Source organism: Beta vulgaris, chromosome 2 (genome assembly GCF_026745355.1).
Source record: "Beta vulgaris subsp. vulgaris cultivar EL10 chromosome 2, EL10.2, whole genome shotgun sequence".
Lineage (NCBI taxonomy): Eukaryota > Viridiplantae > Streptophyta > Magnoliopsida > Caryophyllales > Amaranthaceae > Beta > Beta vulgaris.
Genome location: NC_079203.1, coordinates 5932970 through 5955485, shown reverse-complemented (window position 1 = coordinate 5955485; position 22516 = coordinate 5932970). Strand labels below are relative to the sequence as shown.

Sequence of the window (22516 nt, the reverse complement as noted above, 5' to 3'; positions counted from 1 at the left end):
TTATTGCTGTAAATTCATAAAGGATTGATTTTGGATTTATGTTGGTTGTTTTAGGTGTAGAATTCTCTTTAGGCGGCTTTTAAAATTGTGAAAGTGGCCTCTCAATTTGTCTACACAAGTTACATACATACCTATGTGTTGATTGGAGTAGTATCATGATTCTAAGGATGAGAATTATGTAGTATCATGTATAAGAACTACTTTGAGTTCATATATGATTTCTATTATGTTAGATTTGCATGTTTTATTCCGTTGTGTGAAACATGTTGATTATGCTATTTATATTATGTTTATGTGGAAGATTGATGCAAGCATATGGGATTTCGAAACTTTATTGTATTAATTAATATGAGGGATTAATACATACATATATAACTACTTTATAAGGACCAATGGCCTTATTTGATAAGTTGATATTTTATACCTATGAAAGTTTGGTTGGTTGTTGATTAGGTTCAACAAATAAAGGGCGATTGACTTAAGTTGGAATTAATCTTGGATTGTTAAGTTGTTTGATCACTTATCTAATCCTAAATTAAAAATGGAAGTTTATGATTGTTTGATGATTGTAATGTTTGTTCTACTTGTGAGTCATAACAAGTAATAAATTATTAATCATGTAAAGTGAAACATGAATAGTAATAACCTTAGACTTGTGCATGTTTGAAGTGTTGCACAAGTATGAGTTGGAGTACATGATGGTAGCCCATGGCTTTTCCTAGAACCGGATTGATCATCGTGTCCTAATTTTATTTAAAAGGTTCCTCGATATCGTAGGTCATGAAAATACGGAGTCGCGCCCGTATTTCGTCTTCTAAAGGGAAGACTGGTTTTGGTTAGACAAATCTTTCCATTGACTATTCCGTCTAAAATAATTAAATTATTAGTTGTGAAGTGTAGTTCAGTAAAACTTGTCTGCAAAGTTGTTATTTACCTTTTCTTATTATTTATTAGTATCATGTTAGGATTGCTTATTTACTATATAGTACTCAACTTTGCTGATTACGTACTTTGTGTGTGTGTGTTGATCATGACTATGCCTTATTGATCATGTAATGACCCATTTTGGTGAGCAGTCTCTAGATATCAATATTGTATTGTCCCTCTACAGGTTTGAAGATGATGCATCGATCATGGGTTTGGGATTGGAGAGCTTGTGTAGATTGTTTTATCATACTTTGACTTTTACTATTCGTAGTTGACTATTGGCGTTGACTTTGACTTTTGAGTTTGACTTTGTTGATTTGACTTTTTAGGGTTGACTTTTTGGTTAAGTAAGTTTATTTATTATGTTTTCCGTTGCAAAATTCTGAATAAGCCGATAAGTTATGACACAAGCGATAATGCTTTGATGATTCTCTAAGTTTTATATTGAAAAAAGTATAATCCTCAAATTTGTCGGTTTTTCACTCCTCAGATTTTTCAATCCCTAATTTTATAGGTTGTTATTTGTATTAATTTTGTAATTTTAGGGGTTTTTCTCTTCTCTAATATTTAATCCCCAATTCTGTGAGTCGTCTTTTGTAATTGATTTTGTAAGTTTAATGACCGTCTTTCCTCTAATTTTTCAATCTCCAAATTTAAAAGTTGGTTTTTTATAATTGATTTTTGTAAGTTTGGGGATTGATTGGCGGTGTTGAGATTTGTTTTAGAGTATTGATTTTCTATATTTTACTCAAGAGAGTAAGAATTCTAGAAATGCTGAGATGGATTCACCCACACAATGTCGAAAAACGCTAGTATTATGAGATTTATTTATTTTTTTTGCAAAAAGGTTGTAATTTTAGGGTATTTTCTCTTCTCTAATACTCAATCCCTAATTATGTAAGTTGTCTTTTGTAATCGATTTTGTAAGTTTAATGATTGTTTCTCCTCTAATTTTTCAATCTCCAACTTTAAAAGTTGGCTTTTATAATTGATTTTTGTAAGTTTGGGGATTAATTGGCAGTGTTGAGATTTGTTTTAGAGTATTGATTTTTTATATTTTACTCAAGAGAGTAAGAATTCTAGAAAATTTGAGATGGATTCACCAACACTGTGTCGAAAAACGTTGGTATTATGAGATTTTATTTTTTGAAAAAAGGTCGTGTAGAACATTAGCAGTTTACTTGAATAAACCGCTAGTTGAATTAGCCATTTACATGTTTTGACGGCTAATTCAATTAGCGGTTTTGTAGGAAGGGATCGCTAGTTTATTTAGCGGTTTTATATTGCATATTAGAAAAATAAAAATTCTCCATATTTTCCATCTTACGTGAACGGTATTGGGGAATTATTTTCTATCTTGGCGCAAAATGAGAATTTGGTAGGCGGAAGAAACGGATTGTTCAATGCTACAGTCAGGAATGTACCAAAGTACCGAGGGCTAGGTTCAAGGGCTGGTCGAGCCAGCAAAAAGTTTCCTCTACTTTTTTTTCTAGAATTATTTAGGTAAAAAAGTTCATCATTATTACTCACTTTTATGTCATTTCCTCCCTATATTATTATTATTATTTAATTATTTATATACCTTATCATTATTACACAAATTGTTATGATTTATCATTGTTACTCACGTCAATCTATGTTATTTTTGAGCAAAACTGTGTCATTTCCCCTTATTTCATCATCATTTGTCAATTCTTTACATACCTTATTATTGTTGCACAAACTAATATTATTTATAAGACAAACAATATCATTTTACTCACTTTTATGTCATTTTCCAGCAAACTTCAATTGAATTCATCTCAATTTCACTTAATTTTATATAGTTAAATTAGAAATAACGTCGTAGTTTCAATTAAAAATTGCAACAAAGTTCTTCGTTTTACTCTAGAGATAAAATCAAGAATCAAACCCTAAAATTCGAACAAAGAACTAGAAAAAGAAGAAGAAGAGGAGGAAGAGAGTGAAAATATTAACCAAAGTTGAACAAAAAATAATTCAAATTATTTGTTTTTCTCTTTCTTCAATCCACAATTGATTTGAGTTTCAACAACTAATAACCATACATGTTGGATCGAAGATGAAGTATCTCATTCTGAAGCTCCACTTTGGTAACAACAATCACAATCGCCGTGTTGTTGTTGCTACGTCGCCGTTGCACCGTGTCTACTTACTCATGGTGGTGGTGCTACTCCTCTGTTGTGGTGCTACCTCACTTTCTCCTTCTCTGTTTTTCATTGTTGTAGCCACCAGACCAAGATCGAAGAGGGAAATCAAGAAAACTTACTAAAATTAAAGTAGACTTTCATAACTTCTAAATAAGGTAGAATGGACTTTCATACGAGGTTGTATCAAAAGCTTGTCCACACCACAACTTTATTTTTCATTTATGTACATGCCATTTCTAGGTGCGCGCATGCATGCATGGGATCGAGCCTGCACTATGTGTGGGGGCCTGCATCAAACGCAAGTTCCTTGAGTATTGCACAAATTTTCACCGCGTTTGAGTATCCATCTTTACCTTATATTTTTAATTTTCCTAAAGATATTTATTGAACTCTTACTTTCTTTAATTGGAGCTTCTTACTTGCAATTATTGATACAATCTAACATTTTGACCCAACTTGTCGCCTACTTCTTCCAAACTGTTGTCCCGATTTTTGAACAACCCTAATTCTATTTAAAGCACCCCAATTCTGACATTGCTCTCTTTACTATACACATCCAAGATGTTAAACTCTCCCCCCATCCCTTAATAAACTTACCATTTCTGATTTTGGCATTGTTTCATAAGTGAGGAAATCTTCCAAAAAAATTTAAATAATAAGAAAAAAAAAACATAGTCATGTGTGGTCTTGTTTGATTTGTTTTATTGTGTACATTACGAAAATCAAACTTTTAAATTTTACTAATATGTAATTAAAGATATTATTGATACAAAATGTGCATTGACGAACGTGAAAATAAGAAATGAGAAGTCTATTGGAAAACGGAGGGAGTAAAAGGAAGAAACTTGGTAGGGGATTGGATGTCAAGCGCGCAAACACCCCTATTCCCACTTCTCGCAGATTATACGCATACATAATCACCGTTGGTTTTTATAATTATCTAAAATCTAGTCATTAATTTACTCCAATATGGCTATTAGGCTATCATTCGTAAGATCACTATAATTATAAAACAAACCTTTGATTATTTCATTAAATCTCAAGAGTATGTAAGAATTACTAAAATAAACTATTAAGGGGTTTTAGACTTTCCTTAACTTGATTAAGGGGTATTATTATAGAATACAATACCTCAAATTAGACCAAAAGAGACATTTAAAGAGTGTTAATTATGAATTATGAGCATGAGCCCTTGAAATGTGGATGATGGGCACTAGAAGACGTCTAGAGATTGGAAGCATCCAAACGTCTCACTCTTCTTCAGCCCCTCTTTCCACTTCATCCGACATATTCACACAATATAGTAAATTATCTAAATCCCAGGTGTGGGTTGCGTTAAGCTTAGCTGTAATGACAGAAATTTCTTGGAATTAACTTAATTTATTCAATTCAAGGAAATTTTATTTTTGGGTTTTTTTTTTTTCTTTTTTTACAATTCACAGAAAAGTCAAAGCAAGAGACTGTGAATTTCTCCAGTCTTTCTTCACTTTGAGCAGCTCCAAATTTTTCATCTTTTTTCTTTTTTTTTTCTGGGTTTTCTTTTTGGTAGAGTTCAATTTCTGGGTATTGCTTTTGTTTTTTGCTGCTTAATTTTATTTTTCTAAGTTGAATTTGAACTTCAAATACTGGGTTTTTTTTTGGGTGAAGAAAAGTAAAGTTTGTGTTTTTAGTAATTCTCTTCTTCTGGAGCTTCACACCTAACCTCTCAATTATTGTTGTTTCCTAATTTAGGTCCCAAGTTTTGTACTATCTTGCTCATTTGTAAGTATTTTTAGACCCAAACTTAGATTTTTGTGGCTTTTGATCTGATTGTATTGCTATATTAGGGTTTACCTAATTGTGGGTTTGGGGACTGTGTTTCAGTTTTCTTGGGTTTTGGTGGTGATCACTTCATCTTCTTTATTTGGGCACTTTTTTTGATTCATATCTGTTTTGCTGGGGGTGTTTATGATTGTATTTTCCAAAGGAGTTGAACTTCAAATAAAAGTTGTTTGAGCGGGGTATTCTTCTTGAGTTGGTAAAGGGTGTTAAGCTTGGTGATGATGGTGGTTCATGGGAGTGAGGGCTGGAGTGGAAGATAAAACGGCAGCTGCAATCGGGATGCCGAGTTTTGATCCTCCTATACCAATCTCTAATGCACTGTAAATTCATTTTCCCTTGTCTCCATGCTTACTAGTAGTATTGATTTGTTTACCTGCTTTTTGCTTTGATTATAATTTCTTTACTGTTGCTTTTGTGGGGATATAGGAAATCTCAACCAAATGGGAAACTTAAGATATACACATTATGATTGGCTTATTTATTATTTTATATTGGCAGTGTGCTATATCTTTCCACTTGTAATGATTGGCTGTGTTATATGGTTGCTTCCTCCATGACTTGGCTATGTTATCAGCATCATATATATGAGCAGCTTCGTTTACTTTACAGTTCTGTTTTTGTTGTTGTTTTCCGCCGATGAATTATATATTGTTGGGCTGTGAAATAATGTGAGTAGCTTCGGATACAAGTAGATTGAAGTTGTATTGTATCTGGAGTCCAGAGAGATTCTATATCTTAGTTTAATTAGCATATGCTTTTGCTTTCAAAATGTTTTCTGTCTCTCATCCTTCTGCTGTAAAGAATAGCTCAAATCTATATTCGTTGACATTCCAAATTGTATCTATTTGTTATTAGTTATTGTTCAAGAATCAGATCTTTGACAATGTTCCTGCTTCTGTCAACTTGTTTTTTCTACCATAGCCAAGATCAGTTTAGTGTCTATGAGCGAGATCTTTGACAACATTCCTGCCTCTGTCAACTTCATTTTTTTCCTACAAAAACTAAATGTGGTAGTTGCAATACCTCCGTACAAGTATACAACTGTTATAATGCCTCTCTGAGTTGGTCATAATGTGGGGAGAAAGGGGCCCTAGTGTCTAGGTGCAAGAACCACTCTGTTCACCAAGTAACAAGGGAGACGATTTCTTGCTTGTTCATGTTTCAGTTAATTGATTTCTCTATAAAAAGGGGATATATTACTCCAATTTGCATATCAAGTTGACGTGTCTATTTTGTGAATATAATTGGTAACATGTAGTCCTATACCTGAAAGTGATGAATATCAATATTGTGGCTACAGTGAAGCAACCTCCATCTCTTATCGTGTTTCTGATTTTGGAGTTTTGGAGCAAACAACTGGGTACCTGGTGGAGAATGCTGTAGGTCTTAAAAGTAAGCTATGACCTTCCTTACTTTATTGATAAATTAGCTTTCAAGTTTAAAACCACATGTCTAGTAAATTTTGTGGAGTTTATGGTGACGAGTGGCCTTTTAATATTACGAATTGTGGACCGTGATCATTGGTGGACTCTTTTCAAGTTGAAATGGGGGGCCGATCACATTTTCATTTAATTGCTAATCTATACCAAAAAGGGGCGTAGCAGCCTAGTATTCTCGTTGCAACTAAAAAAATTTACATTTAATCATGTCAACTGAATTGCTTCCAGGCAGTTGGCATTTCTAATATAGCATTCTTCTTAGAGCAAACGCAGTGTTTGGAAAAGCAATCCTGTGTTTGCTCTGTTATTCTGGGGACATTGATGATTGTCTCTTTTTGAAAGAAGAAAACAGAAGTGTTATACGTTGTTTTAAGAATTTGAGTACTTTGCTAGAATGAGTGTGCATGTTGAAAACTTATTGAGAATGGGAAATCTCGTCAGACTAGTTGAGGACAAACAAAAAATCTTCAAAAGCGGTCGCTTTGGGGGGGGGGGGGGGGGAACTCGTAACAGATGAATGGAACAAATTACAGCCAGTGGAGCGTCTATCTTTTCAAAGATACACATTAATGATTAACCTCATTTGCCGTTTTCAATTTAAGAAGCGTTATTTGAACGTAATTTTACTGAACCTATTATAATATGAGTTGTTTACTATATACTGTGAATGAATAGTTTTTAGAAATACTTGTTTCATTCCAACACAATTAAATAGTAAAAATATTTCTGGCCAAATTTGATGAAAGAGCGGATGTAACGAGAAAGAAGGTGTTCTAACATGACGAGTCATTGCTACATAAGGACAATGTGGTGAGAAAGATGTGGTTTTGTTGCGGTGATCTGTAGCGGTCTTTTGCAGAATGCTAGCTCTAAAATCCATTAGACACGGGTCTTTGGTAATATAATGGCCGAGTTTCATTTCCAGTTGATGATGTACTTTTTTCGTGCTGTCTACTCTCAAGTTCATTGGATGTCTATTCATTTATATGATCTTGAAATATCATCTAGGTTCTTTTTCTTGCATACTTTTTCTGAATTCTTTGCCAACTAATTCTGTTGAGTTACAAGATTTTGCTTAATAAGAGAAGATTTTCATGGGAATTTTAGAATTGGTGATGTAATAACCTTTTCATACTGTGAATATGTCATGTTGCAGACACTGTGATTGATTCGACAAAATATAGCCAAGAAATTGTTCCATCTGATCCCCGTCTCAGTATCTCTATTAATAAGGTGAAATTTGTGCTCCCACTTATTGCTCTCATTCATTTACCCCCTTTCCTCGTATTGAGTTTCCGCATATAGGTAAGGTTTCTGCAGTGTGGAGGTATCTAATTTGTGATGCACACTCATATCAGCAAAGATGAGGTGTTTAGTGTGTATGCAACTGTTGGCTTGTTTATTGGCTGCTTATATCGTTTTAGCATCTGTTTGATTGAATTGTTCGTGATCCTGCAGGCATCAGGTTTATCAAACATAAATCCATCTGCTACGCAATCTCAAGACAGTCAGCAACAAAATCTGGTATCTGTTTCTAGTGGTAGTTTGGAGAATTGGGGAGAATCTGATATGGCAGATGGTAGTCCAAGGACAGATATTTCAACAGATGCAGACACGGATGAAAGAAACAAGAGGGTAATCTCATTTCGTCCTTTATGATATATAGATTCTCTATTCCATGTCCATTAATGTACCTAATGAGTCCAAAAGCTTTCTCGTAGGAAGTGTTGGCCTGTTTCCCCTCTAGTTTCTTCTAATACTTTTAGTTTTGATTATGGGGAAGTTCTAACTTATTCTATGTAAAGATCAGATTCGTTATTGGATATTTATATTCATTGGTCACTGTCACTGATGTCATGTGGCATAACATTGTGAATGCTATTTGTGCAGTTTGATAGAATTCAGTCAATGACTCATGGGGCTTCTGATTCGAGTGACAGATCAAAGGAGACTAAAGATCAGAAGGTTAGAAGCTTTCCACTATATTCTTTTCATACAATCTGACTTCATGTTTGCATTTCAGTGATATCTTTGTGGTATATTTTCTAGACTCTTCGACGGCTTGCTCAGAACCGTGAGGCAGCAAGGAAAAGTCGGCTAAGGAAAAAGGTGAGCTATCTTGCTTGCATGGGCTTTGAGGCCTGTTAATTCTTGAAATCTTTTTTCTTAATGTGTCGCTGGAACCGGCTAGTAAAGTTCCATGTGAAGAGAACGGAGTCTTAGTTAAACAGGAGATTAGCTAAGAAGAATAGAAGTGAGTGGACAATATGAATGGGTTTGTATGTAACTTAAAAATCGAATACTTTCACTCAGTAGGAAATTTTTAATTCTCGAACACTGAAATCACATGGTGGTAGAGGGATTAAGGAAGTGGTGTTCTGATTAGTGATTACTTCTCTCCTCTACACACCACCACTTCCACTCACCTTCATTTTTCATGGTTAGTCTCGTATTACCCCCTTAATACTTTCCCTCCAGTCCAAGCATGTTTTAAAGCTACTATGTGTTGTCGGCTCAATTTATGCTTTCTTTTTGGGTTTGTATCTATTTGACCTTTTCACCTGTCTTTTTCTTTATTGGATGTAGGCGTATGTGCAACAGCTAGAGAGCAGTAGACTGAAGCTGACTCAACTTGAGCAGGAGCTTCAACGAGCACGACAACAGGTTAGATATACTTTGCTTTCTTCTTTCTCGTGGAAGGTCTGTCCATCGTACCAGTTCTTGATATCTTTGTCTGGTTGATACTGAGTAACTCTTTACCTCTTGCTCTGTTGTGCTTGCTGTGCCATATTTTAGGGAATCTTCATTTCAAGCTCAGGGGATCAAGCCAATTCAACCGGTGGAAATGGTAAGTTCACTTTCATCTTTTTTCTTCTTTCAGGAGGGAATTTTTCTGGATAAGTGTTATCAAAATGTTGCGCTTCAAAAAATTAACTGGTGCCGCAACTCTTTCAGTTTTATCAGTCTTCCTCACATGATATCCATTTTCGTAGATGTGCCAAAATACCAGGTGAACCCTCCAATTTCAAGTATGATGTCTCATGTTCTGAATAACTCGCCCCATTTATGTCAAGCCTTATATACCTCTGTCCTAGGTTAGGTAAAAAAAGAAGAGCTATATTGGCGCAGGTAGGTAAAACTTCAAATGATATAAAAGATCGCAACACGCTGAAGTAGTTGATGTGCAACAAATGGGGTGTACAGTTTGTGATGTTTAATTTGGCTGAGTTATGCCTCAATGTTGCACTTGGGCTATTGATGTGATGACATGAATCATGTGTGTCTTACCTCAATTTGGTTCTCAGCTACTCTGCAAGATTTTTTTTTTTCTTCGAATCATCTGAAGTAATTGAACCACATCGATTAATGCCAAACCTACCAACACATTCTTCCTATCTACGAATGTCTGAAATCATCAAGTAATGAGTGGATAAATCAAGAAATTATGCCTCACATGCGTAATCATAGAAGATCCTCTTCAACATCACAGAAAGACACTTGATATCTAACTAGATGTTAGGTTCACCTCAACCTTTTCCCTGCTTCGTACTAGAGAAAAAGGGGGCTTTGTTTGGGTGAGTTGCTAACTCTATTTGATGGTCGAAGCACGAGCACTCTTCATGGGTTGCTCTCTATTTTGCAGCTTACATCATGACATTCCTACACCTTGTGTGCAAGCATTATGTTTTAATTATGCATGAGCTTTTTCATCTATTTCTTGTGCATGTGACTATGTGAGATAGATCTTGAATATATCCTATGGATTTTTGTTTCCTTAGCATACTGACTTGGGAAAGGCAAACGAAGAAATTATTTATAGTTTTTTACTATTGTAGAAATGATTAATTATGTCAGGCGCTGTCTTTTGCAGGGGCAATGGCCTTTGATGTAGAATATTCACGCTGGTTGGAGGAGCAGAATCGTCAAATCAATGAGTTAAGAGCAGCAGTCAACGCTCATGCTGGTGATGCTGAACTTAGTGTCATTGTAACAAGTGTTGTGGGGCATTATGATGAAATCTTTAGACTCAAAGCCAATGCTGCTAAAAATGATGTTTTCCATCTTTTGTCGGGTATGTGGAAAACACCGGCTGAAAGGTGCTTTCTGTGGCTAGGGGGCTTCCGTTCATCTGAGCTTCTTAAGGTGAGGCATTGTTGGAAATTGTATCTATATACTTCTTGCAGCCAGAGGCATTGCTGGAAATTATATCTATATATTTCTTGCAGCCAGAGAGGGACATCCAAAGAATATTAGATTAGCTCTTGGCTTCATTTTATGAAACCCTTTTGTTTGCTGTTTCAAATTGTTTTGTACCCTTCATTCTGGTGTTATTTGTTCATGTGTGCTGTTATACTGTCACTTGGTGGTTGGTGCACAATAGGGTTATGGTTCATGGTGCTAAGTTGGTTATAATTTCTAAAAATTTGGTGCTAATCTTTGATGGACCCAAAATGTTGATGATTCTGAAGCTTCTTAAGCTGAAACTTTGGTCTGATTGTTCACGTTCTTATTGCACCGCTGGTCTCAGATGTTTGATGAAAATTATCTTAGTTTCAAATTCATTTTATTTGAGATATGTGAACCAGTTGCGCTTTTCATTAAGAAACTATGATTTGCATCTTACAAGCTTTTTCTAGTACATTTAAATTGAAGCTCTACTCTGCAGCTGCTTGTGAACCAACTGGAGCCTCTGACAGAACAGCAAGTGATTAACATTCAGAACTTGCAGCAGTCCTCACAACAGGCTGAAGATGCATTGTCTCAGGGAATGGAGGCATTGCAGCAATCATTGGCTGAGACTTTGTCAAGTGGCAATCTCGGCTCATCAGGCTCATCTGGAAATGTTGCAAATTATATGGGCCAAATGGCTATGGCTATGGGAAAACTCGGTACGCTTGAAGGCTTCATTCGCCAGGTAAAACTATCTTTGATTACAAGTTTTGCTTATAGTAATTACTGCAGATGGAACCAATTTAATTTAATCTTTACCCCCTTATTAGAGGTAGATTTAATTTAAGGGTCTTTCAGGAAATCATATATTTAACATAACAGCCGAGTTGTTTATCGGTGATTCACCACAATAGAATCTGGAGTTTCCTTCCCCATCATGTCAGTTTTTTTTCGAAATCGACCAATATTATTTTCATAATTAATCATGTTCATTTAAAATATTGTATTAAATATTTATTTACCAATTAGATAACCCACTCATATTTTGATAGGTTTGGCCATATAATGCGGAAAGAATACTTGTTAAACCAAAAGAAAGCTAATGAGGTTAAGGAAACCTATTAAATACTAATCCTCATTTCTGAAAAAAATTACTGCGCTTAGGCCACTATACGTTCCGTTTATCTGTTACAAGCACCTTCGGCTGCAAAGCAATTGTCAGAGGGACCGTGTCTTTTTTTCCCCCTTGCACTGTTGCAGACACAGTAGCAAAGGAGCTTCGTATTTATTTGTGAATTAGTTATGACTGGTTGTATTATGATCAAGGATCTACTGTAAAATTCCCCTTTTGCAGCGATAGGGGTTACGGCTAAAATAGTTCCTTTACTCTTTGGGCAGGTATTGTACAGGTGTACATCCAAATTCTCCTGCCTATTCCCTTTTATTTACCTTGCTTTATCAGGGAGTCTGGTCAGAACTTTAGAAGCATTAACATAATTATATATCGTTATGATGTGGTGTAATATTATCCTTAAGATTCATTCGTTAGGCGGTAATAAATGATGGTAATGAACTTAACGGCAAATTTGTAAAGAGGTTCTCATGCCAATGCCCATGGTATTGCTTGTCCATCCTCCTCATATAACTTTTTTTTTCTTCATAAATGTCCATTATCATCCATTACCATTTCAGAGGTGGTGATTTGTAATGGAAATTTGTGAAGAAAATCACATGTTAGGGTATGAACTTTCACTGTCATGGGCATTGACATGACATTTTCTTTACATAAATATTGATTTATCACTATTAGTCTATTATCACCATTTTCTATGGGCCACTAAACAGGTCTCGAGTAATATTGGTGGTGGACTTTTTGTATTATGATCTCCTATGTTTCTGCTTCATTCTGTTTTAGAGTCCCCCTGTCTAGTCTTCCAACAAAAGATTGACACTTACCCTGTTGTTGAAAGAGGTTTCGTGAAAGTTAAGACCTAGGTGTTTGGTCTTTTCAAAAGCAAGCACCTAATTTGTCTTGAAAATTTTCAGAAGTCATATTTATCACTTAAGCACCTTGCATTTTAGATTGAGCCCTACTAGGCATCCTCAATAACCAACTAGAATCTTCACTGATTTCCTTATCCATCAGTAAAATGAAGTAAGTGGCTAGATTAATGCATCTTAAGTTTGTTTTTCTTCACTCATTTTTACCGCCACATTTTTGTTTCAGAGTGTGCAATGCTTAAGTTTAGTTTTGTCTACATTCCTGATGCATGTTTATATAGGTTACAGTTTACCCTAAACATGTAAACTTACCTTGGTTATCTGGCAGGCTGATAACTTACGCCAACAAACGCTACAGCAAATGCACCGCATATTGACAACACGACAGTCAGCTCGAGCTCTTCTAGCAATTCATGATTATTTCTCAAGGCTGCGTGCTTTGAGTTCCCTTTGGCTTGCCCGCCCAAGGGAATGACAGCTTTTTAACTCATTTTTAACTGGGAGTAGCTTTGAATTATATGGCTGGCTGGTGCGAAGTTATTTGAGAACAGCACGCCATTCCCATTCGTTCATAGGTCTGCAAGTCATATTGCCTGTGTATTATCGATGTGATGACATACAAAAATCCTGTACCATATTACTGACTAGAAGAGTTCTATCATTGTCGAGTAGATCAATGGTGGAATTATTATTTTGGCTTGTAATTCTGTTATGTATTAATTATTATGGCTAAAATATTTGGAAGTTGAGAAAAACTGTGTTGTTCGAGTCTAATCTGATTTACTGTTGTGTGATACATTATAGGATTTTGCTCAGGTTTATGCGCGACACTCCTGAAATTCCTTGGTTTAAACATTCTATGATGCTGTATCAGAGGCTATATTCAATTCAATTGATTGTATACTTGAGTGTTTCTTCTTGAATGTAATAGACGACGAATTAGATCATTTTGTCTTAGAATGCTCATCTCTCAATATTATTGTTATTGACCTGTACTCATTTCAATTGTGGTTTGTATTATGGAGAAGTAGAACATAATGGGAAAGGAACAACGCTTATTACACTCAGAAGTGAGGTGTGTAACATATTGCAGCTAATGTTCTTTTTTTATCATATTTGCAAGTTCATTTATCAGTACTAATTTCTTTTTATTTCATGTTCTTTTAGTAAATCACTATGTTAATGCTGCATGTTCTTTGTTATTCCCTCTATCTCATATTACTCGCAATATCAACACATGTAATATAGATGATAAGTTAGTATATGATTGTCAATGTTATTTTATTGAAAATGTGAATATTATCGGGAGTTGGTATTTTTTTGGAGGACAAGGTCATACAGGACATGCTTGAAATGTAGAAGGATTAAAATAATTTAAGGACGAATGACGTAAGTTACACGTTCCTTGTTTAATGAATATAAAATGTGTATTTTTTTATATATAAGTTGTAGGAAAATTTGTTAATAAACTACTCTATTTGAGCAACTTATTGAAGTAACAACCTTTTATTCCACCAAATTTCCGAATGTTTCCTCTTGATTCATTGCATACTAAGGCTCTTATTAGCAACAAGTTTGTCCCTCCTTGCATTCTCTTTGCTAGATTAATTGAGGCTAGAGTCATCAATTTAGAAGGAGGGGGGAGGGGGGGGGGGGTGTTATGGTGCAACAATCAGTTGGCGGAAGGATTTCGCTTGCATCGATGACGATTGTTGCCACAAACAGAGGTAAAGCATTTGATGGAGGGTAAGAAGAAGGAATATGGTGCCAACTTTGTGTGCATTACTGTTAGTTACGATCCTCCCCCTATCTTTCGTTGCGTAATCCACTGAAAAATTGACAGATAAAATAACAAGAGACAGTTAATGAGAGAATATTGAAAATGAGATGGAGGTGGGTCGGAGGATCAAATGATAGTAAAGAAGATGATGAAAGGTGAAAATGAACAAAGTCAAGATTTGCAAAAGTGTTCACAATCAATATATAAAGGGTATGACGTTCAAGATAGAATATATGACGACAGACTTCATAAGTTTTGGGATATAAAAAGTAGTTAAATTAGGAAGAAAAAAAAAAGGTAGTTATCTCAACAATTTGGTAGAATAAAGGTAATTATTACCAAATTTTCCTAAATTGCATATTATACAAGTATCATACTATTACTATACATCATAGTTTTCAGTGTATGAACCATATGCAAGGAATAGAGGAGAATATGGCATGTGAATAACACCAGTAATGACGTACACAAGATCCTAAAATACCACCCTATGTAAACATCTTTATCATGGAAAAATATATTTCTTAAAAAGAGCCCCACAGAAAAAAGCCACAAATGTATTTAACTTTTTAGCTTTATGTTGACACTGCATATGAAAATGCTCTGACAATCATGGTCTATGATTATTTTCCACAATGGGGATCCAGCACCAAGTCGGAAAACACTCAAAACTTAATGTCAACCGCACTAATTTCTGTCTTAAACGACAGTAATTTTGGCAGCTACTTGAAATATTTCCAGAATCCAAGGTTTCTAATAACAAGGGGGGGAAAAGAAGCACCTGATAACAATCATTTTCTTGCTGGTAGCCATGATCATATAAAAAAAGCAGCTAAGATCATGCTGCATCTAGTTCATTATACAAAGAAACCAAAAGGAGGATTCATTTTCCCACCAGAAAGACATTGAACATCGACATCGTTCTTATTTGACTGTCCACAACTGGAAGCAATTTCCCATGAGCAACAATGGATGTGCATAAATGGTTCAGACATAGTTACTTTTGTAGAAATTCTTAAGAAAAGGGGAGAGACCCTGTTCTTTGGAACCCGTATCCTGAACAAGCCCTTGGGGTCCCACAACATACTGCCCAATGATGTGATGACGCTGTTTTGAATGTTCCACGATGTTTTCCAATTCCTCTGTTCCTTTAAAGATTAACATGTCAATCACCTGCAAATTTTCGAACAAGTAAGGAAATAGGGCAGAATCATTCTGATGTGAAATAAATTGAGCAATGATCAGTCATTTCCATATGATGCAAGTCATGCATGCATTATTATCAATAATTCAGCAAACTAAGACAAAGCAGATCAGTTGGCAAATGGCTTTTTGGCCAGCTTTTTGGTTGGTTTTTGGCATTTAGCTTGTTGATTCATGTGGTTAAATTCACAGCCAACAGAACATGTTTGGTATGTGGCCTTTCAAGTGGCTGAATCAGCTAAAAATGAAAAGGCTCGAGGAAATTCATTCTCTTTGGAGGAGGGTTTTACAGTAAGTGTTTGGTTAGGTAGAAAAACATTTCGCAGGAATGGTCTTCTCATTTTTTATTTATTTAATCTTTTAAGGGCGGAAAAAGGTTTTCAAAGGGTAGAAAACATTCCTAATCTTCATCTTCCTCCCATGTATCCCCCCCCCCCCCCTTCACTTCCACTCTTTCTTTTCTCGAACTTAACATGCATGGAACCAAACAAACATAACATAATTGCAACTGCTGCAGGAAAAACGGAAGTTTAAACCAGCTCTAAATGGAGGCTATTACTGTATGCAAGTCATATTGCCAGAGTCTTCACAATGAAAGATAGGCTTCCAAGTCGATTTTACAAGAGCCGATTGTATCAGATATGCTTATAGAAAGTTGCTGCTACTAGCTAACGCCAAACAAAATCAACTAATAACACTAGCTAGTAAAAAAAATGCCAAGTGAAGGAACTAGCAGCCAGCTGATTTCTAAACAGGACCAAAATCATACATAATGTCCCTGATTATCTTGTTAACATCCAAGGCTGAAACTAGAATCTAGGTCAATTTATCGCATTCTTCAGGGACACAACTGATTCACTTTTTCTTTTTGTGGGGGAAAAGAGGTGTTTGGGGGGGGGGGGGGGGGGGGGGGGGGGGGGGGGGGGTTGATGCAATCTGCTAGAAAGCAGTACTATCCTGTGGTCTCTCTGTTGTCCATAATAAGAGCCAGAAATGTGATTGCAGCTTATAACTCTCTTCCTCTCCCACAAACTCGAAATTCCATTACTCTCTATGTGACCGCATCCAAATTGGTAAAATTTCACCTACATGCTAAATTAATGTCCTGATACTTGAGCTTATGTTCCATACCATTGAATCCAAATGCCCTCTGGGCCAACTACTACATTCGCAAGAGAAGGATTGTGATAGCATAGATATGGAGAAACAATGTGATAACAGGGAAAATACTAATGAGCATATCACTGTCAATACTAACTGCTAACCACCTAAAACCTAGACACAGGAGAAGTAACAAAAGCGGTCGGGAAATTATCACTAGAATCAGTTGGAGGTTATGGCTGTGAAAGTTCTTCAAAGGGCTACACGAAAGCCTGTAGAGGAAATTTACTACTCACGATAGTTGTATTTACTAGGCTCATAAAACAGTCATCCTTCATTTTCCTATGAGGGTGCTTAACTTCCTAACACTTCACCTCAAAATTCTTCTAGGGTGACTAATACTACCAAATCTTCAATAGAACCCTCCTTCACTTGCTTGGAACTTGAATGATGAGCTCTCTTCTACTCTCATACTATGCTAAATTCTTCAGCAAACTTAGCTGTCAAAAAGATTTCTTCAATAAATATACATGCCTGTGAAGGAGAAAAGTTGGACTTTATATACAAGGCCAAGTGGGGGGCCAGTTAAAACCAATCTTGAAATAGTTGAATTAGCTTAGTAGGCATATAATGCAGTCATCCTCCCCTCTCTTTTTCAAGATTCACTCTTTAAAAGGAAGCTAAACATGCTGATACCTAACTTTCAATCAATTCTGAAATGCGGATTGGTGGATAAAATGAAGAGCACTGACCAAATGCTAGGCAGTGCAAGGACTGTCGGCTGACCTTTTCCAGCTAAGGAGCTGTAATTTACTCAGAAGATATGGTCAAAGAAAGACGTTTTTTTCTCCTATAAAGTTCTTTTTTTGTTAAAACAGTCTATGTCAATGTGTAATGAATCAACCTAGGGAGAGGGGTATTTTTGGTATTGCAATAATTAGTTAGTTTTAGTAACAGCTTGAAGAATAAGTTAGGGAGAAAATATCTCTATAAATAGAATGGAATAGGGAGAGAGAAATGATGTTGAATATTGAGTAGTATTTTGGGTGAACTTTTAAGAGTTCTTTTGGGAGAGAGCAAGCCTCTCGAAAGCTTGTAAACACTATCCCTATTTTACTGTTTTTCAGAAAATTATCAATCAAGTTCCATTTAAGTCTATAATCTTCTTTTTTTTGTGATGAACTGACATCTTCAGGACAGATTTAAGAGAAGATTATGGACTTAAATGGAACTTGATTGATAATTTTCTAAATAAGTAAAATAGAGAATAGAGATAGTGTTTACAAGCTCTCAAGAGGCTTGCTCTCTCCCAAAAGAACTCTTAAAAGTTCACCCAAAATACTACTCAATATTCAACATCATTTCTCTCTCCCTATTCCATTCTATTTATAGAGATATTTTCTCCCTAACTCCCTAACTTATTCTTCAAGCTATTACTAAAACTAACTAATTATTGCAATACCAAAAATACCCCTCTCCCTAGGTTGATTCATTACACAATGCAATTCAAGCTGAGAACAAGCGCAAATCAGTATTTCTCTTAAGGAGCTATCAAGAGCTGCTTCATACTTCTGCCTTGAATTCAACTGAGGATAATATGCTTTGATAATAGAACAATTAAAAAGTCATTTCAGGTCAAGTATAATAAAAAGATGGAACTCCAGGCATCTACAACTCAAATCTTGACAATTCCACACTTGACTACCGCGGGAAAATCCAATTTGAGAGTAACTAACTCTTGGTACTGAGTACTGACTACACTCTTTACAAGAACCGAGGAATGGCAATAAACCAATCCTTGCCCTCTTGTTGTATATGGTTAACAACCTTGCTATCCTTTATACTCTTTACTGCCAGCAACAAACAGCTCAGTAAGACAGCACTTTACCTCTGGACTAATAAAGTAGCCAAATAGTTAGAAACTAAAAACGAGTAGTACTAGTAATGCTACAAAAAGAGGGGAAGAGGATAACCAACAAGAACAATAATCTGTTTTAACCACAAAACCTACTACAGTGCAGCCCATGGTGTCAAAACAAGGCCACATCGTACCGTATTGCCCATGTCTTAAAGGTTTTCAAATCTACCAAACAGATATTACCCGCATTGTGAAGGTGTAAAAATCCGTGTTTTAGGCAGGTTCTAGAGATATCCCATGGTCGAAGCCTACATTTGGCAATATACAACCACATCATCCCCGTTCCCGCATCACTATGACCATTACAACTTACAACGATCGTGACTGAAACCGCATTTTCGAACTATGGTGCAGCCTTACATATCAAAAGCACCCTTAACTAAAAACTGCTTGACCTCTAACTGCAATTCTGTTTACCAAGAGCTACACTTCGACATTCCCATCCAAAACCCTTTTTTTTGGTTGAATAACTGCAATTCTATACTAAATGGTTCTAGTTTGTTATAACCAATATTTCACTAAATTCATTAATTAATCAACCTAATAGATGAAATATTTCAAATTATCAAAAAAAAAAAAATAGATGAAATATTTCAACTCCCCTTTCATTCTCTCTTTTCCCCAGCCCAACCCTCCCTTGGCCCCACCATCACAATATCCCCCTTTCCCAATCACCATCCTTATCTTTGCTGCCTTCCCGAGCCACAACTACTGTAAAAGCTATTGATTTCAAGATCTCGAGTCTATCTAGTAGCACTAGTTCCATCTCAAGTCTATAAAACCTTTCCAGCTCGTGATGTTTATATCGATACAAGTATAACCCAGAATATGATACAAGTATAACCCAGTACCTCATAAAGGTACATCGTAAAATGTAGGAGTAAATCAAAGAAACAACTTAAGGAAATATCAGTAACCAATGCAAATCAGCTTACAAATATTGCCACTCTATCAATCTAATACAAGAAAATCCTCAAATGCAACTGTGCTAGTTGAATGTGGTCTGAGGGGTACGTCTTTTCCCACAAATACCACTCACATTATTTCCAGCAAAACCATCAAATCACCCTCATCCACCTTTCATTACATGTCATCATGTATTAAACTCAGCCACGTCTTCAATCAACCACTTCCACAACTTCTCCCCCACCAAAAGTACAAGTAATCTGCAGAAACCGGCATTTTCATCCTATATTATGATTGCTCACTTCCCAAAGCAACACAATCAGACACAAATAGAGGAGCAATTACACGTGGTTCTTTATAATTAGTTAGGAATAGTTTTTGAAATGAAGGTCCAAAAAATGGTTATTTTTGGTTAGGTCTCCATCATACTAATCAAATACCAATAAAGAATAATGAGAGGCATAATACAAGAATAGAAGTTGTCGTCTAAAAGAGAGAGACCCAATCTAAAGGACCTCAAAAAACATGATAGCTCGATGACTACCTTTGACTCCACATTCCTCATATTTAAAGTCCTTCAAGTTTTCTAGATCTCAATTCCAACAAAAGACCAAGTAAATTTGGACTCAAAGAAGCAACAAAATCCATTGAAAAGTCTAAATTCGAATCCAATCCAATAAAGCTTGAAAACCCATGCTTCTTCTCACCTAAAGTAACCAAAAAAAAAAAACCTTGTTTTCTTCTAGGTTTAGGACATAGTATCCCCTTCCACACCCTTTTCTTTGAGCTTCAAAATCTTGATATAGTTCTTGTATCAACTCCTTGGAAAAGTTCAATACCTACCACAATAGAAGTCACATGTCCATATTTATCTCTAGGATTAATCAAAGAAAACCAATCCCTTTCAGAGTATATATGCTGCTCGTTGAGTCAAGCTATTTAAATCCTCAATGCTTACAGCATCCATCATAGCTTTTAGTCCTATTTATTTCACTCCTTCCATCTAAGAAAGCCACAACATAACTCTAATCTCCACCTCCGGATGAAGCCCACTCTATCTCTTCAAAAAAAAGTCAATGACATATGTGACTTACTTAATGAGCTCAACAATCATCAAACTAGGTTCAGCTTTCCCTTGATCAATTATAATTGCAGGTCCATGGCTCCATGGTCCTTGAGAAGCTTACCTATTTAAACGTAAGACCCTTCTATATCCCCTAGAACATTGTAGATGCAAGTCCGCTAACCACTTCGAGAGTAAGCACTGTCAAATGCCATAAGGCTTAAGCATGGACACATGCCTTCATGCACTTGAAATACCTAAAATCAATCATAAGCACAAGGAATGGCACTTAAGTTGAATCTCAAAGCCTTTCAAATCAACTCTTATTTTAGAGTATCACATTGTACATCTATCGAGGACACCCCTAAAATTCCTCAAGCCCGTTCTATCACTCACTCCTCCCCTTCACAGGCTATTGACATTTCCCTTCAATTAGTATAAGTGTTGTATCCCAAAATGGGAGAAGTGAATCCAAAATCGGAACAATTTGTTTTAGTAAGAGGCGACGAAAAACTAATCATTCCAATTCTCTTACCTCCCTTCCATTCCCTCATGTTTTAGTTTAACAATCAAAAATTGAATCCCTCCCTTTCCCTCCGAATTCCCCTATCCAATTCCAATAAAACTGTAAAATTGATTTTCTTTACTCTCTGCTGAGATAAAAGGCAGTGACCATTCAATTCTTTACTATTTCGTTAAAGAAAAAAATCTAATTTGCTTTCCTCTCTTTCAATTGCAAACAACAACTTCATTTCTCTCTCTACGAAACGTAAACCAGCAAAAGAAATCCGAAAAAAAAACGAAAATCGTCAACATTCAAATCATTCGATGCAAAAAAAATCACAAATTTACCCTAATTACACAATACAGAAGGAACAAACAGAGAGAATATTTCGAAAATCAAAAAATCGATTAACAATGGAAATTAGGGCAGACAGACCTTAGGATCACGCACATCAGCATTCTTTCGGATCTGAGCGGCGATTGAGGAGCGAAGTTGAGAAATGGTGGCGATATCGTGAAGATTGTAGATATCCATTACAGCAGGAAGTGATCTGCAAGCTGTTTTGAAGAAATCGAACATTCTCTTACGTGCTTCTTCCAGAGTCGCTGAATTTGGGGGTACTTTTGCTCGCCATACCGCCGCCATTTTTAATGTTCTTCCGAGCTTGCAACGAACACCAGGAAAGAGAGAGAAAGTATAAAGAGGGAGAAAAGAGATGGGAAAAATGAAGATTGGTGAAGTTTAAAGTTGTTGGTCTCACTCTCACGAGCCGGTGAGGTGGCCACGGGACGGGCTGGCCCGCGGGCTGCCCGAGCCCGGCCTGTTCTAGGCCCGGCCCGAGCCCGCTACCATAACATGGGTTGTGGACCGTTAACATTTCGGGAATTTAGAATTCAGCCCGGGCCCGGCACAAGCCCGTTAAGTAGGCCCGTGACCTGGCCCGTGGGCTGGGCCCACGAAAAAAGAGGTTTGCACGAAGACTTGAGTAGTTGAGTGTCAACTTATTTTTCATTTGATGCAAATTGTGCATGTAAAGTGACATGTCATTGTGTCATTGTGACAATGACAACACATAATAACTACACAAAGTTACAAATACACAATGTACTGCAAGAGTGAAATTTTGCAGATTTTGCAACGTCCATAATCCATATGCACCAAGCCACCAACAGCTAATTTTGCAACGGCTAATTTTTTCCCTTCTCTATAAATACACCAAAACTTCAGTATTTTTTCCAAACAACTCATCACTCTCATCTCATCACTCTCATCTCATCATTCATTCTTCTGTATTATTTCAATCTCCTCAATTTAGAATTATCATAATTCTCAATTCCTAAATAACAAAATCTCTCAATTATACTAACACTTTCTCTTAAAATAATTAATAGTACTATTACAAAATTACTTGTTCTTTGGGTGAAAATTTTTTAGAGATCATTCAATGAACCTTTGAAGTTGCGATTCTCACATTTCCTAATTCTATTTCTACTATATTGGTTGTAAGATCTAAC

The 22516-nt window shown here is 36.0% G+C and overlaps 2 protein-coding genes across 4 annotated transcripts; one reads left to right on the top strand and one right to left on the bottom strand.

The window, feature by feature from the left end:
• Window positions 1–4316: 4316 nt before the first annotated feature.
• On the top strand, window positions 4317–13309 carry LOC104887563 (transcription factor TGA6). Of its 3 annotated transcripts, XM_010672216.4 has the most exons (11): window positions 4317–5236; window positions 6217–6308; window positions 7512–7588; window positions 7814–7990; window positions 8246–8320; window positions 8405–8464; window positions 8942–9019; window positions 9152–9203; window positions 10227–10498; window positions 11022–11270; window positions 12855–13309. In XM_010672216.4, the coding sequence occupies exons 1-11, from the start codon at window positions 5148–5150 to the stop codon at window positions 12999–13001; spliced, it is 1368 nt and encodes a 455-aa protein (XP_010670518.1). In that variant the 5' UTR covers window positions 4317–5147; the 3' UTR covers window positions 13002–13309. The 3 variants fall into 3 exon arrangements, with proteins under 3 accessions (XP_010670518.1, XP_010670519.1, XP_048495666.1); XM_010672217.4 differs by lacking the exon at window positions 6217–6308; XM_048639709.2 differs by lacking the exons at window positions 4317–5236; window positions 7512–7588 and having other exon boundaries at window positions 6221–6308.
• Window positions 13310–15088: 1779 nt separating this feature from the next.
• Window positions 15089–21752, bottom strand: LOC104887564 (NADH dehydrogenase [ubiquinone] 1 alpha subcomplex subunit 6). The gene is made up of 2 exons (XM_010672219.4): window positions 21438–21752; window positions 15089–15479 (listed from the first exon to the last, which is right to left on the bottom strand). Exons 1-2 carry the CDS (start codon window positions 21645–21647, stop codon window positions 15294–15296), a joined length of 396 nt encoding a protein of 131 aa, XP_010670521.1. The 5' UTR covers window positions 21648–21752; the 3' UTR covers window positions 15089–15293.
• Window positions 21753–22516: the final 764 nt, after the last annotated feature.